The following is a 15,374-nucleotide window of genomic DNA, read 5'->3' as shown; positions in this document are numbered from 1 at the left end:
GCTCTCCTGACACAAAGCAGCTGTGTGCTTGGCAATGACCGCCCTCTTCCTCAGCACTTGTTGAAGGATGGAGAGGATTAGGAATAATTATCCCGGACACGTCTTTATTCATGAGAAGAATATGTTTTGTATTTTTCCAGGTCGTGCAAAAATTACCTCAAACGCAAATGCTCTACAGCTGAATCTGGCCCCCCCCCATCAAACTAGATGCAAGCATGTCACAATCTGATGGGTGAAAACTTAAAATGGATGGCCTGACAGACAGACTACAGGCAGCTTTTCATGAAACCAAACAACTGGCGCAACTAGACCCTTCATTCCAGCCCTGTGCTTGTGAATCACACTGCGCTGGCACACTAGACCCTTCATTCCAGCCCTGTGCTTGTGAATCACACTGCGCTGGCACACTAGACCCTTCATTCCAGCCCTGTGCTTGTGAATCACACTGCGCTGGCACACTAGACCCTTCATTCCAGCCCTGTGCTTGTGAATCACACTGCGCTGGCACACTAGACCCTTCATTCCAGCCCTGTGCTTGTGAATCACACTGCGCTGGCACACTACATTCCAGCCCTGTGCTTGTGAATCACACTGCGTTGGCACACTAGACCCTTCATTCCAGCCCTGTGCTTGTGAATCACACTGCGCTGGCACACTAGACCCTTCATTCCAGCCCTGTGCTTGTGAATCACACTGCGCTGGCACACTAGACCCTTCATTCCAGCCCTGTGCTTGTGAATCACACTGCGCTGGCACACTAGACCCTTCATTCCAGCCCTGTGCTTGTGAATCACACTGCGCTGGCACACTAGACCCTTCATTCCAGCCCTGTGCTTGTGAATCACACTGCGCTGGCACACTAGACCCTTCATTCCAGCCCTGTGCTTGTGAATCACACTGCGCTGGCACACTAGACCCTTCATTCCAGCCCTGTGCTTGTGAATCACACTGCGCTGGCACACTAGACCCTTCATTCCAGCCCTGTGCTTGTGAATCACACTGCGCTGGCACACTAGACCCTTCATTCCAGCCCTGTGCTTGTGAATCACACTGCGCTGGCACACTAGACCCTTCATTCCAGCCCTGTGCTTGTGAATCACACTGCGCTGGCACACTAGACCCTTCATTCCAGCCCTGTGCTTGTGAATCACACTGCGCTGGCACACTAGACCCTTCATTCCAGCCCTGTGCTTGTGAATCACACTGCGCTGGCACACTAGACCCTTCATTCCAGCCCTGTGCTTGTGAATCACACTGCGCTGGCACACTAGACCCTTCATTCCAGCCCTGTGCTTGTGAATCACACTGCGCTGGCACACTAGACCCTTCATTCCAGCCCTGTGCTTGTGAATCACACTGCGCTGGCACACTAGACCCTTCATTCCAGCCCTGTGCTTGTGAATCACACTGCGCTGGCACACTAGACCCTTCATTCCAGCCCTGTGCTTGTGAATCACACTGCGCTGGCACACTAGACCCTTCATTCCAGCCCTGTGCTTGTGAATCACACTGCGCTGGCACACTAGACCCTTCATTCCAGCCCTGTGCTTGTGAATCACACTGCGCTGGCACACTAGACCCTTCATTCCAGCCCTGTGCTTGTGAATCACACTGCGCTGGCACACTAGACCCTTCATTCCAGCCCTGTGCTTGTGAATCACACTGCGCTGGCACACTAGACCCTTCATTCCAGCCCTGTGCTTGTGAATCACACTGCGCTGGCACACTAGACCCTTCATTCCAGCCCTGTGCTTGTGAATCACACTGCGCTGGCACACTAGACCCTTCATTCCAGCCCTGTGCTTGTGAATCACACTGCGCTGGCACACTAGCTTTGGACAGCCCATAACCACACTCACTACTGCTGCACGCACCAGAGCTTCATGCAGAACTGCATCCAAGCAGCTCTACTTTCTATGCAGTATGTGTGTCTGTAATGCTGATTTCAATTGGCAGGCAGTGCACGGTATTTTCTCCTGTAAAAAGTGGAGTGCTGTGCACACCTCTTACAATTCACAACCCACAGCATTTTCTCAGTACGAAACTGCATCATTCATACCAGACCGATGGCTTTTTACTGAACGGGTGCACGCTGTCTCGAGTGCTTTCTGAACTGCATGCATTGCAAACTGTATGAAACAAACAAAAATATCAGACAAAGCTTTCAAAACCACGGGTTCCCACCGTCTCTAACATGTGCAAATCAGTAAAACACATTGCTAATCCTCCCTTAGGTAAAGAGCCTGCATGAACATGCTTCATAGAGTTTAATAAGCCAGCATGTTCCTGTGCAACACCGCTGATCCCTGCAAGACCTGGGTTTAAAAACCTCTCTTGAATTGCACTTTTTATATGTGGCAACAAAGCGTTCTTATTTCAGGCTCAACGTAACAAATCCCTTTTCTATGACAGCTGAATGGAATGGTGCGGGACGCAGCTGACTCTGAGGGACGTTGGACTGGTTTGGTTTCGGGAGCAAAGCCCCCACACCCAATCAGGAGGGCCCCTTTGTGTCTGCTAGTCACGGTTTCAGTCACCAGTTTGGAGTGGACAGAATGAAAACTCCCGTCGCTGGAGGAAAGGAGGAAAGGGTGATTCAAAGCAGAGTGCAGGGAAAGGGGCTGGCTGTGCAGCACGAGGGGGGGGTTAGTAATAAAACAGTGACCATCGGCCACAGAAGCTGCCCCCGGGGGTATTAGCGTAGCAGAAGCTGCCCCCAGGGGTATTAGCGTAGCAGAAGCTGCCCCGGGGGTATTAGCATAGCAGAAGCTGCCCTGGGGGTATTTAGCTAGCAGAAGCTGCCCCTGGGGGTTTAGCGTATCAGAACCTGCCCTGGGGGTACTAGCCTATCAGAAGCTGCCCCGTGTCACTGAACCGTAATACTGTGACACTCTCAAAGGGACCCGCGGAGCGGACGCACGCGTGCTCTTTCACTTGTTAAATCTGTCACTCCCGTATACTGTGACACTCTCAAAGGGACCCGAGGAGCGGACGCACGTGTGCTCTTTCACTTGTTAAATCTGTCACTCCCGTATACTGTGACACTCTCAAAGGGTTTTTCTATTAAAAGTGTTCATTTGAATGCAAGTTGTGCCTTGCTGTTTAACTGTCCCACACAGCAGTGTTTTCAGCGAGTGGTTTGTTCTTGATTTAGAAAAATGTTGTCGATGCAGCGGTAACCGTCGCTAGAGGCGTCTGTGACACTCGATTAAGAACTCGGGCTGCCGATTGCACCACTGAAAGGTGGCGGATTTAAATCTCTTGTCCAGCTGCGTGCATCTGACATCACAACTCTGCTACACTTCCTTTTGTACAGAGGGAAACGTAGAGAACTATTACCAGCAGCTTGCCTACTCTTAAAACTGCATGGAAGAGACTCTTGAAATAATGTGCCACTGTTATATTTTACGCACATTTCTATTCTGTACTGTAAGCAATTCTTATGTTTGCTCCCCCCACCCTCCAAGCAGTCAGTAAAAGCAAAATCCTATTCCCTGTGGCGACTACTGCAGCGCTGACAGATGATTGGTTAGATTCTAAAAGCCAAGCTTCTACAAGCCCCGCCCCCGCAGAGAAGCGCATACCTTCAGCTTTGACTGAATCTCGCGAGATTTTCTCCTGGCAAGAACCTGCAAATGGCTAGAAACCTGCAGAAGAGAAGAGCGAGAAGTCGGGGGCGGAGAGGAAGTCTGGTTTCTCACCTGTGCGCGCAAGAACCTGCAAAAAAGAAGAAACCGTAACCAATGAGAAGGGAGCAATTGTTGCTCCTGTCCGCTACTGGGCTGTTCCCTACCTGGGGGGAGCTTGGGGATCGCCGTGGATGGAACCTCGGTACGGACCACTTTACGGGCCTGCGCGAGGCACCTGTATGTGACTAGACGACCTGGAGGGGACTCCCACAAACAAACAGGGTTACACACACACACACACACACTACACCGATCTGACGCAGGGTGCAGGCAGGGCTGAAAACACAGGGAGGTTATGAAGTCCACTTTGCAAAAGGGGCTGAATGTCGAAATCATTATGTATGAAAATAAAATTTAAAAACACACCTGTCTCAAAGGTGCAACACTGAGGCTCCACCGTGTCCAGCACATTGCACATTTAAAGAGCTGCTCAAGATCATTGATCAGCAGTCGTGTTTATAACAAACGTGTTACTGTTACAGTCCTATATTGGTCCGGCTGGCTGGACCACAGTTCAGTTTTGCACATCACAGGTTTACAATATACAAATTATAACAAATCACTATTTATTTATTTTTTTTTAATTTACTTAGTAAACAGAGCCACACAGAGGGTTGAAAATGCCTCTATTTCGCACATCTGAATTGCTTGCCCGTTTTATCAAAGCTTACACAAATATGATGGCAGTAAAATCTGGGGTTAAGCCCAGGCTGTGAAATGCACAGCCTGTGAAGCGTTAAGAAAAAGGGCTCCTTGAGCTTGACAAGCTGGGCTGACCCCAGGACTCAATGCCATGCTAACAGAACGAAATCTCTTCAGCCGAGGAAGAAGGGAAAGAGGGGAACCGATTGAAGAAGTCTTTAAAAGCATATTAGACCAAGCCAAGACTTCAGGTGTAGCACAGAGAGGAGAACAGGGGAGTAAAGGGAAGCCGAGGAAAAGCAAGCTAGGCTAAACAGAGGCGAGTTCCCCGTTGGTTTTATCGGGCTGCGTTTGAAGTTCAGTGTCTTGGCTCTTTGGAGTTTTATCAACACAACAGGCAGTGGCTTGCTTATATAGATTGAGAGACATGGTGCAATACAGCAAGCACAGAGTATAGCGCCCCCCGGCTGTGAATTGAAAAAGGCCAAGATCTAAGCTTTGTGTTTACCTGTTTTCTTGTGCGGGTTTTCCCTGTCCGTAACTTGATATATCTCGCTATCAACTCATTGCGACCTAGAGGTGGAGAGAGAGAGAGAGAGAGAGAGAGAGAGAGAGAGAGAGAGAGAGAGAGGAGACACCGTGTAAAGACAAGCGACACAGGAGCGGCACACCAGGCACACGTTTCAATACAAGCGGTTGGTAAAAACATGTCAGTGTTCAACAGCAGCAATCCCACGATTCCACAGCTATCAGCGCTTTCCACGCAGCTTTCACCAACCGTTTATAAAAAACATAAACCGCTGAGAATAATTTACACACAACTAATCTGCTAGACCAAGAAGCGGTGGGGCACATTTTCAAAGGGTTCGCTCCAGTCTTTAATTAACTCAACAGCTGCGGTTTGAAAATACAGTCCTTTGAGTTTAAGCTTCTCCCGACGTATTGAAAAACTTCCAGTATCGCCACTAGGGGGCAGAGTCGCTATCCTCAATACAGACCCAAAGCAAAAACCGATAAATACTATTTGTGTAGTCAAAAACTGTGCTGCAGCAGAACAAGAAAAAAAAAAAAAGAAGAACTGAACAGCTTTCTCTTGGAATCTTTATACGAACCGACTCCCGAGAGCGCTTCTAAACAACAACAGAGCAGAGGGGCCCTGGGAAAGCAGGCTGTTTGCACTGCAGTCTCAGCTCGGGGAGTCAGGCAGAGGACAAGTGACCACATGCTGTTATAAAATGTGCTGGCGGTCACTCGCTGGGGAGAGAGGCACCGTGCTCCGGCCGGACAGGTGTCCCTCCTGATTACGAAACCCCCAGCGCTGCCGGAATTAGCCCTGGCTGGAGCCCCCCGGACTGGGTGCCAGCAATGGCGGGCAGGGGCTGGCTGAGCAGCAGTGAGAGAGCACTCGGGGACAAAGGAGGAGGGCAGGGGGAGTGCCCAGAAACTTAAACTCCCTACTTTGATACCCTGTAACCTGGAACAAAGGGTAGAGAATGAGGCACCCCTGTCCACGGCAGATGAAAGAACATTTCCACGTGGTTCAACCTTTTGCCTTGAGGACCCCCTGAACCAAAACCCATAGCTGTCTAGTTAAACGCCTGAAAGAAACTCTGTCATGACACTATGGGCTCACCAGCAGGTGGCACCATTGCTGTCTTTCAGAGTAATGAGTCTCCATGCTGGGCTGCTAACCTCTCGGGTGAGTCCTGGGTCAGCCTGTATCAGAAGCTCCAACACTTCCATTGCAGGCTCCCCGAGACCAGAAAGCAAGTGGGGTGCACGTCTTAACCCCCCCCACCCCCCCGATCGCTAACTCTATACAGCATTATCCTCATGAGTCCTGCAGTGCAGCACAAACCTGCGAGTACTTCATCACCACAAGGGACTCCTCAGCACACTGCATGCATCTCTCTCTCTCTCTCTGGTTTGCAATGTACCTGTACTGCTGTATTTAAAGTGCTTTTTAATGGTTAATACAATTCTACATATAGGCAACTTACAGCGCCTCTGTTGCATGCCTCAGTAAGACTGTTTGAGCAAGACGCTGCTCTGTTACACAGTGAGACATGTGGGGCTCAATGAGAAGTCTGTGGTTGGACCCTTGGCCAGGGAGACACTGTGTCGTATGGAACTCACAGTCTATCTCATGGCCACCTGCTAGGAACGCAGCGGAATCCCCCGGGGTTTAAAGAAATAAACCCTGGTGCTGATCGCTGTGCAGAACTCAACAGCTTTCCAACCACAGACAAAAGAACAGCTGCATTTGCACGGGCTGAGCGCTCACATACAGACCCTCACTCACGAAGCTACCCTAGGGACTACTGCCTCTCCCTGGAGTGTTCAAGACATGAGGGGCTGGGAGGCAGTGTGGCACAGTGGTTAGAGATGAGGGACTGGGAGGCAGTGTGGCACAGTGGTTAGAGATGAGGGACTGGGAGGCAGTGTGGCACAGTGGTTAGAGATGAGGGACTGGGAGGCAGTGTGGCACAGTGGTTAGAGATGAGGGACTGGAAGGCAGTGTGGCACAGTGGTTAGAGATGAGGGACTGGGAGGCAGTGTGGCACAGTGGTTAGAGATGAAGGACTAGGAGGCAGTGTGGCACAGTGGTTAGAGATGATGGGGAACTGGGAGGCAGTGTGGCACAGTGGTTATGAGACTGGGAGGCAGTGTGGCACAGTGGTTAGAGATGAGGGACTAGGAGGAAGGCAGTGTGGCAGTGGTTAGAGCAGAGGGGCAGGCAGTGTGGCACAGTGGTTAGAGATGAAGGACTAGGAGGCAGTGGCACAGTGGTTAGAGATGAGGGACTGGGAGGCAGTGAAGCACAGTGGTTAGAGATGAGGGACTGGGAGGCAGTGAAAGCCTGGCTTTCCCCTCAGACCCTGCAAGGGTTTACAGTGAGAAGCCTCCCCTCTTCTTCCTCCTCCTCCTGCTGCTCCTGCTCCTGGGGCTGGTCACGCCTGCCTCTGTCTCTGCACATTCCTAGCATTCCTCGCAGCCTGTCACGTCTGTGCAAACCAGTCTGATTGGTGTGCTGCTGTCTGCCCCAGCACACGCACACACACGCACACCTCAGTGAGAAAGGACAGGAGAGAAGAGGAGCAGCTGCTGGGGCTGTAACCCTCTCCACACAAAGCCAGGCCTGTGCCGGCCCAGTGCATCTGCTTCTACCCCCCCTGCTGGAACAGAAAACACTCTGGCACAGCCAATCAAGCAACACCTGCTGAAATCCGTTTGAGGGAGAGACAGCCAGCCCCTCCAGCCCCACAGAAACAAACACTGCACTGAAACTGCTGGGAGTGCATCTAGCCTGACTATACTGCTACAGCCTCTCAGGAAACCATGCGCTGCCAGCCACTGCAGGGGATGCTTTGTACAGAGGCTGGGAGGCAGAGTCACCATATTTGTTGCGATACAGGGTAACATCACTAAACCTGCTGTACTGCAGAAGACATTATCACAATCCCGCGAACCCAAGATACAGCCCACTGACATGAGCAAAAGGACACACAGTACCTTCGAAAACAAGATACAGCCCACTTTTAAAACAGATACAAAACTAACATTTTGCACCCGGCGTGCGTGACAGGAGCTGAGCTTTTAAACATGACGATTTCAGGGGCTGCGACTGACTGCTCGTCAGCTGGCTGGAAAGTTAAAAGTTCACAGAGCTTCCTAAATAACTCCAGTCATTTTCGTAAGATCTGAAAGAAAGACGCTGGCAATCAGAAACCAGCCCAGAACCAGTGGAGCTGCATTTCTGCGAGGCGGTTATGAACCGCTGTGCCATCTCCTTCCCTCCGAGGCGGAGCGGACGATGCCCGAGGGAGCTCAATCACATCACTCTGAACAGCTCCGAGCAGCGCACACCTCCTAATGGTGCTGTTACAGTGTGTGTGTGCTGATCAGCAAGCAGTAGCAAATTAGTACAAAATAACCCAATGCTTGACAGTGCCTCTAGGCAGTGGGCTTGTCTTGACACTGACTCGTCACTTTTTTGTTTCTTTCACGTCAACCCTTTCTAACTCAACAGATCTTCATTTAGAATAGAGCAGCCGTGCCGACGTTACTTCTGCTCCACTACAGCAGTTAACCCACGTCAGCAAGGACAGTTTCACTGACTTTCAGACTGATGCGCGAGCAACTGTCTCCTCCTGCTTGGCCACTCTGGTTTCTGGTTTTAGGGATTAACTCTGCTAATCCCTAAAAAAAAAAAAAGAATTATTAAATATTCTGCATTTATTTTTTCAAGTAAAAACAGTTTGTTTTATTCAGCAGCCACCATGAAAATACACCAGTTCACAAACACTGCGGAACGCACACACTGGTCACTCACACACTCAAATAAACACCTGCACTCTAAGCCGGGAGCCTTGGGGCTTGCCTCCGATCCTCTCCCTGCCTGGCAGAAGCTCTAAGAAGCTCAAAGCAGAAATAAATCAGGAGGGACAGCTGAGCTGCAGCTGTTCCCCGCAGGCCTCTCCTCCATGAATAACAGACCTGGGTATTTACCAAGCAGCTGAGAAGCTCACACACACCTCTCTCCTCTCGCCCTCCCTCGACACAGCTTTCGAAATAACCTCAGCATTCAACACAAGTAAATGGTTTCATTCACCCACACTTTGTCTTTAAGCATCTTTTAGTTTATCTGGGGGGGAGGAGGGGGCCTAAAAAAACACTTTGATATTCACAAAACGATTCTAGATTACTCTTGTCTTCTTTACAACTTTATTTTATTCCCAGATTACATGAAAAAAAAAAAAAAAAAAACACAGTGCGAGTTTGTGAATACGGCCTGTAATCCAGTACGTTTGTTTTTCATCAGGGCTGCACCCAGAGCTCAGTAACAAGCCTAACTGGCAGTATTCCTCCCCTGGTTGGGTCCTGGCATTTTCAAGTCTTTAACAGATGAGACCCCCCCTTTAGCCAAAGAGGCCAAAGAGGAAGAGAAAAACAATGAAAGTCGACACCACCAGGTTCAGCGTCTTTCACGGCGCTGGCAAAACACACCCATGAAACCCCATTCTGCGCGGCTTCACACCGACAACTCTGAGATCACCCAGAAACTTTCAAACACCCGATCCTAACTGACACTGTATAGCAAAAAGAAAGCCAGGCTTTGCGTTTGGGGTTCTGTAATCCGCACCGAATTCCAACAATTTTTTTCTGTGCGTTTTCAGGGGCACTCGTCGTGTTCGTATTCTAGATGAATCTTCGCTTGAGGGTTAACTGTTTGGAGTATGTTCTGTACCAGTGGTACACCGCTGAGGTATCACAGAAATGCAAAACACAAAAGAGCACATGGCCTTGAACACAAGCTGCATCTGTGGGATTGAAATCCTTCTGCTGTGCGTTTTAATAGCAAGGTCTAGCGGATTAAGAGGAGACTACCTTGCTGGCTCATTAAAACCACTGCCGTGTATTTCAGTAGGAGGCTACTAAGATATTTAGAAAGCAAGGGGTCTGAGTGGGGGTGAAGAGCCCCATTCCTGGTTGTACATCCATCTACAAACGTACAGCACTCGCTCATTACCAGACCACAGCGTCTCCAGATAGCGCGTTTATTTTACTGCTCTGGACTCCGACACCCAGGTGAGGTCTTGGCGTGGTTTACTGATCCACTTATTCATTTACTACCTTTAAAAACTAACATTGAAATGAGATCCGCAAAATAAAATGAAGACCCGCCACAGTTTAGATGATTCCAATAGACCCCAGCACTGTTACAAGCTCACTCTCGCTGACAGACTTGGGATTGATGCATCACTGGGGAATGCCCATGTTGCTACAATATGCGAAAATTACAAAAGCAGCCACACAACCAAAACATCCTCTGCATTTATAAAAGTAATGCTTGTGTGTGTGTGTGTGTCCTTGTTTTTCTATCCATTTAGGGATAAAACTGAAGCACATTTAGCTTCCAGGTTGTTGCTGTTGGCAGTCAATGTAACGCCCCCTGAACCATCGATACACTGCAATACAAGTGTGTGTGTGTGTGTGTGTGTGTGTGCGTGTGTGTGAGTGTGTGCATGTACGTGCTGTGTCAGACACATGTTTCGTTGTGCATACACACACTCTCAGTGAGTCCCCCCTCACACCACAAAGTACAGAGACACACACCTTGTGTGTCTGTGAGAGTCTCTGTATGTGTGTGTGTGTGTTGTCAGAGTCTCTGTGCGTGTGACACAGACACTCTTCAGAGTACACACACACAACTCTCAGAGACATACACACACTCATCAGACATTGTGTGTGTGTGTGTGAGAGTATCTGTGCGTGTGTGAGTCTCAACTACACCGAGACACACACACCCAGTCTCAGACATACCACACACCTGTCACGTTTGTCTCTCAGAGACATTGTGTGTGTGAGTTCTCGTTGTCCTGTGACACCCACTACACACACGCAGAGCACTCTCTGGAGGACATAGCACTCTCAGGAGACATACACAACACACTCTCTAGAGACACACACCCACTCTCAGAGACATATCACGCACCCCACAAACACTCAGAGACACACAACAGAGTCTTGTGTGTGTGTGTGTGTGGAGAGAGTCTCTGTGCGTGTGTGAGTCTCTTCACTTGTGTGTGTGTGTTTGGAGTCTCTGCTAAGCGTGTGTGAGTCTGGAGTATGTGTGTGTGTGTTTGAGAGTCTCTGTATGTGTGTGTGTGTGTGCAGAGAGTGGTCTCTGCTTCGTGTGAGTCTCTGTATGTGTGTCTGTGAGAGTCTCTGTATGTGTGTGTGGAGCTCTCCTAACTTGGTCTCAGGTAAAGAGCAGTAATTGCAGTGGCAGGTACAGACTTGTTTTTCATGGAAAGATTCGTAACACGAGCAGCCCTGCCTTAAAGAGACAGAGGGCTTGTTCCATTTATTTTGGTTGAGCCTGCCAGCTGTCAGGCTGATGATCTCAAGGGAAGGTTTAGCTTGGCGTGATCCAGGTAAACTCCTGCCAACTGAGCATCCACTATCCCTCCATTTTCCAAGAGAACCGTAAAAACAGAGGCTCAGAAACCACTTAAACCAGGGGTACAAGTTCTGTAGTGTGCAGCTTGTTTATTTTATTGAACTCTCTTCAAAAACCATGAAATAAAGTTTCACTGGTCTCTTAAATGACAGCTAGTTGGGCAATGTCACCGCCATTACCACCAACACCACCGCCATTACCACCACTAACACCACCGCCATTACCAACACCACCACCGCCATTACCACCACCAACACCACCGCCATTACCACCAACACCACCACCGCCATTACCACCAACAACACCACCATTACCACCAACAACACCACCGCCATTACCAACAACAACACCACCGCCAACAACACCGCCATTACCACCAACAACACCACCGCCATTACCACCAACAACACCACCGCCATTACCAGCAACACCACCGCCATTACCACCAACAACACCGCCACCGCCAACAACACCGCCAACACCACCAACGCCATTACCACCAACACCACCGCCATTACCACCAACAACACCACCGCCATTACCACCAACACCACCGCCATTACCACCAACAACACCACCATCACCACCAACAACACCACCGCCATTACCAACAACACCACCGCCATTACCGCCAACAACACCGCCATTACCACCAACACCACCGCCATTACCACCAACACCACCACCGCCATTACCACCAACAACACCACCGCCATTACCACCAACAACCACCGCCATTACCACCAACAACACCGCCATTACCACCAACAACACCACCGCCATTATTAGCAACAACACCACCGCCATTACCACCACCAACACCACCGCCATTACCACCAACACCACCACCGCCATTACCACCAACATTACCACCAACAACACCACCACCACCACCCAACACCACACCAACACCACCACCACCAACACCACGCCATTACACCAACACACCCACCGCCATTACACCACCACCGAACCGCCATTATCCGGTAATGGTGGTTGTTTTGGTGTCGCCAAATTCCACACCAACACCACCGCCATTGCCACCACAATACACCGCCATGTGTGGTACCCACGCCATTACCACCAACAACACCGCCATTACCACCAACACCACCGCCATTACCACCAACAACACCACCGCCATTACCACCAACACCACCATCGCCATTACCAACAACACCACCGCCATTACCAGCAACAACACCGCCATTACCACCAACACCACCACCATTACCGCCAACAACACCACCGCCATTACCACCAACACCACCACCATTACCAACAACACCACCGCCATTACCACCAACAACACCGCCATTACCGCCAACAACACCGCCATTACCACCAACAACACCACCGCCATTACCAGCAACACCACCGCCATTACCAGCAATACCACCGCCATTTCCACCATCAACACCGCCGCCATTACCAGCAACACCACCGCCATTTCCACCATCAACACCGCCGCCATTACCAGCAACACCACCGCCATTTCCACCATCAACACCGCCGCCATTACCACCAACACCACCGCCATTACCACCAACAATATAATCTTTTGTCAAAAAAACAAGGTCAACAAGTGCTTTTTTTGGCCACGGCGGGATTGAAAAAAATATTATTTGATGGTTGAAAATATGCCCTCAATACAAAAGACGAATCTGCACTGTAGCTTTGTGTTTGAAACTGAGGCGGCCTGGCTATGGTAAAACAACAAATATAACCCGGACTACAAGGCTATGGCATGAAGAACACAACTCAGAATTTTTTTTTTTTTTTGAAAGGAACCGTTTTTTCCAGTTGCTCTTACTTAACAGCACACACCCTACATCACTGCTCTGCAGCAGTCAAGAGGGCAGCAAATACTGCAGAACTGTGGTGTGTGCGTGTTCTCTCCTGCTGCTGTCCAAGTTCATTCCTGCAACACTTGGCAGCTCAAGACTGCTGCCGCTCACAGTCACGGGCCCTGCTCTGTCCAGCACTCCCCGCGTACCCTTGGAGCAGATGTGCCCTTCTGTCAGCGAGAGGAACACCTTGTGATAACTGATGCGTACCCGATTCCTGCCCCCTCGGCTGCACGTGATCAATCATCGCAGAAGAGCAGCCTGTTGATCTGGGGCACGGTTTCAGGTTTGACCTTTCGCCTCAGAAGAGCACAGTGTGGGCTCTTGGTCTTGCTGGTGTGTGTCGTCCCCCCCCTGTGTCAATTTACCGGGGGGGGAGGGGGGGCTCAGTCTAATCTCATAGACAGCACCATCCCAACAGAGCATCACAGGGTTGGCCAGCCCTGGTCCTGGAGAGCCACAATCCTGCAGGTTTTATGGGTCTCTTTAAATCATCAATGACTAAAGACCTGGAAATTGTTTTAGTGTTCACCAGTTAAGAAAAGAACTGGTTTAATTAAGTAAATGCGAGCCTCGGTTGGCCGCCCCTGGGCTGGCGGAGGTAGCAGGGAGCTTTCTTCGGATGGGAGGACAGGTTTTCTGGGGAGGGAGGCAGAGTTATCCTGGGGTTCTCTGCTCGGGGCGCAGTCTGGCGTGTGAAAGGGGATAGCCCTTGCGGAACAGAGAAAGCCTGCTGGTCTGTACTTCCACAAAAGGAGAAAATGCCTGGCTGTTGAAACAAACCTTCCCATTTTGTCACATCAGGATTATATTTCCTGTCAAAGAGCTGCAGGCCGGCCTGGACCGCTGAGGAATGCGTGTCCCTCTCAGCCTGGAGAAAAGAAAATGATCGGAATGTGGGCCTCGTTCCAGACCCTTTCTACAGGATAAGCCAAGGGTCAAAATACCCCCACAGACCCAGTGAGGCTCACATTCCCCATCCCACGCACTGGAGAGAAGCTCCCGACTCCATGCTTTGTATTACACAGCAATAAGAACTGTAACCCTTGAGCAGAGGGTTTGCACCTTAGCCTGCGGTAGAACTGTAGAACAAAAAGACTCTCCCTCCACTTAACCCTTCAAAGAGTTTGTTAAGGGACTCCGCCTGACTGAAGAGGCTGCCCTTCACTTCTAGCCATAGACACGTAATGTAGGCTAGATCTGCCAGAGTGTGTTTATAAAAGTAAGCGCTAGCGCCATCTACTGATGCGCCACTTTGGATCCATTTTTATTTTATTTTTATTTTTTTAGAAACACACTGTACACTAGATGGTGCTGGCGCTTGGCTGATCTAGCCCTCTTCACACACGTCTGCAGTGTGACTCAGGTGTGCATTCAATTAAATAAACCTAATTACATTTTTTAAAATGGTAAAAAACAGAACAGGAAATCGGAACAAAACAACACAGATTCCACAGGGGCCTAAGAATGACTTTACTCATCCTAAACCCTTTCCAGTTTTACAGCATTCACTGGGGAATGGCACCTGCCAATATATCACGAGCTCCAAAACGAAAAAATTCAACGACTTCAGGGCATGATCTCTTCTGTTTGGAAACCTGACTGTTCTGCAAGTCAGTTTCTGCAGTGACCTACTTACCTTAAAACCTGGCTCTCAGGAAACGTGTATAATCTGTTTAAGCGTCACACCACAGTGACTCAGAACAAATTACAAACAAGTGTGGCTGTTTGGTTTGGCCGAGCTCTCATGCATACAGCTTTTGAATCTGCACCCAAGCCCCTGACTGCAATTCCAAGTCCTGCCTGAGGGGCAGCGCTGTAAGCAACACCTTACTCCAGTACCAAAACCCAAGAGGCTACAGCCGTGAGCAGCCATTAAACAAACAAAAGAAAACTCAACCTCCTGCACCCAAATACCCTTCCAGCTCCAACGACTTCTGTTAAATGCTGTTTCTAAGAGGGGGCCGGTGGAAAGCTGCTATGTAGCTCACTCACCGTACATCTTGCCCTCGTCGGACAGGATGATCTTGCGTCGGCCGCAGGGCGGGTAGATGGCCAGCGCCTCCTGGAAGCTCTGCTCAATGTCGGGGCTCCAGACCCCCTCGGCGTCCCCCTCCATGGACTTGTCCAGCCCCTCGGCCCCATCGTCCCGCCCCTCCTCTGGGCTGCCGTTCGCGCTCCACTCGTTCGACGCAATGGTGGCGGCTCCTCCTGGGCCAGACAGAGAGCACG

At 50.1% G+C, this 15,374-nt stretch overlaps 1 protein-coding gene across 11 annotated transcripts in view; it reads right to left on the bottom strand.

Annotated features, from left to right (window-relative positions):
• Positions 1–15,368, bottom strand: part of LOC121299690 (transcriptional enhancer factor TEF-5) — a 28,293-nt gene extending 12,925 nt beyond the window's left edge. For 4 of the 11 annotated variants that reach the window (XM_041227618.1, XM_041227619.1, XM_041227620.1 and 1 more), the window contains exons 1-3: positions 15,138–15,368; positions 4,840–4,904; positions 3,585–3,647 (exon numbers count right to left, since the gene is read on the bottom strand). In XM_041227618.1, coding sequence (XP_041083552.1) covers positions 3,585–3,647; positions 4,840–4,904; positions 15,138–15,261 — 252 coding nt within the window. In that variant the 5' untranslated portion in view covers positions 15,262–15,368. The remainder of the gene's footprint in view (positions 1–3,584; positions 3,648–4,839; positions 4,905–15,137) is intronic. The other 7 variants (XM_041227613.1, XM_041227617.1, XM_041227614.1 and 4 more) reach the window with 5 other exon arrangements.
• Between the last annotated feature and the right edge of the window lie 6 nt (positions 15,369–15,374).

This window comes from Polyodon spathula, chromosome 25, assembly GCF_017654505.1.
Source record: "Polyodon spathula isolate WHYD16114869_AA chromosome 25, ASM1765450v1, whole genome shotgun sequence".
NCBI lineage: Eukaryota > Metazoa > Chordata > Actinopteri > Acipenseriformes > Polyodontidae > Polyodon > Polyodon spathula.
This window is presented reverse-complemented; position numbering and strand designations above follow the sequence as displayed.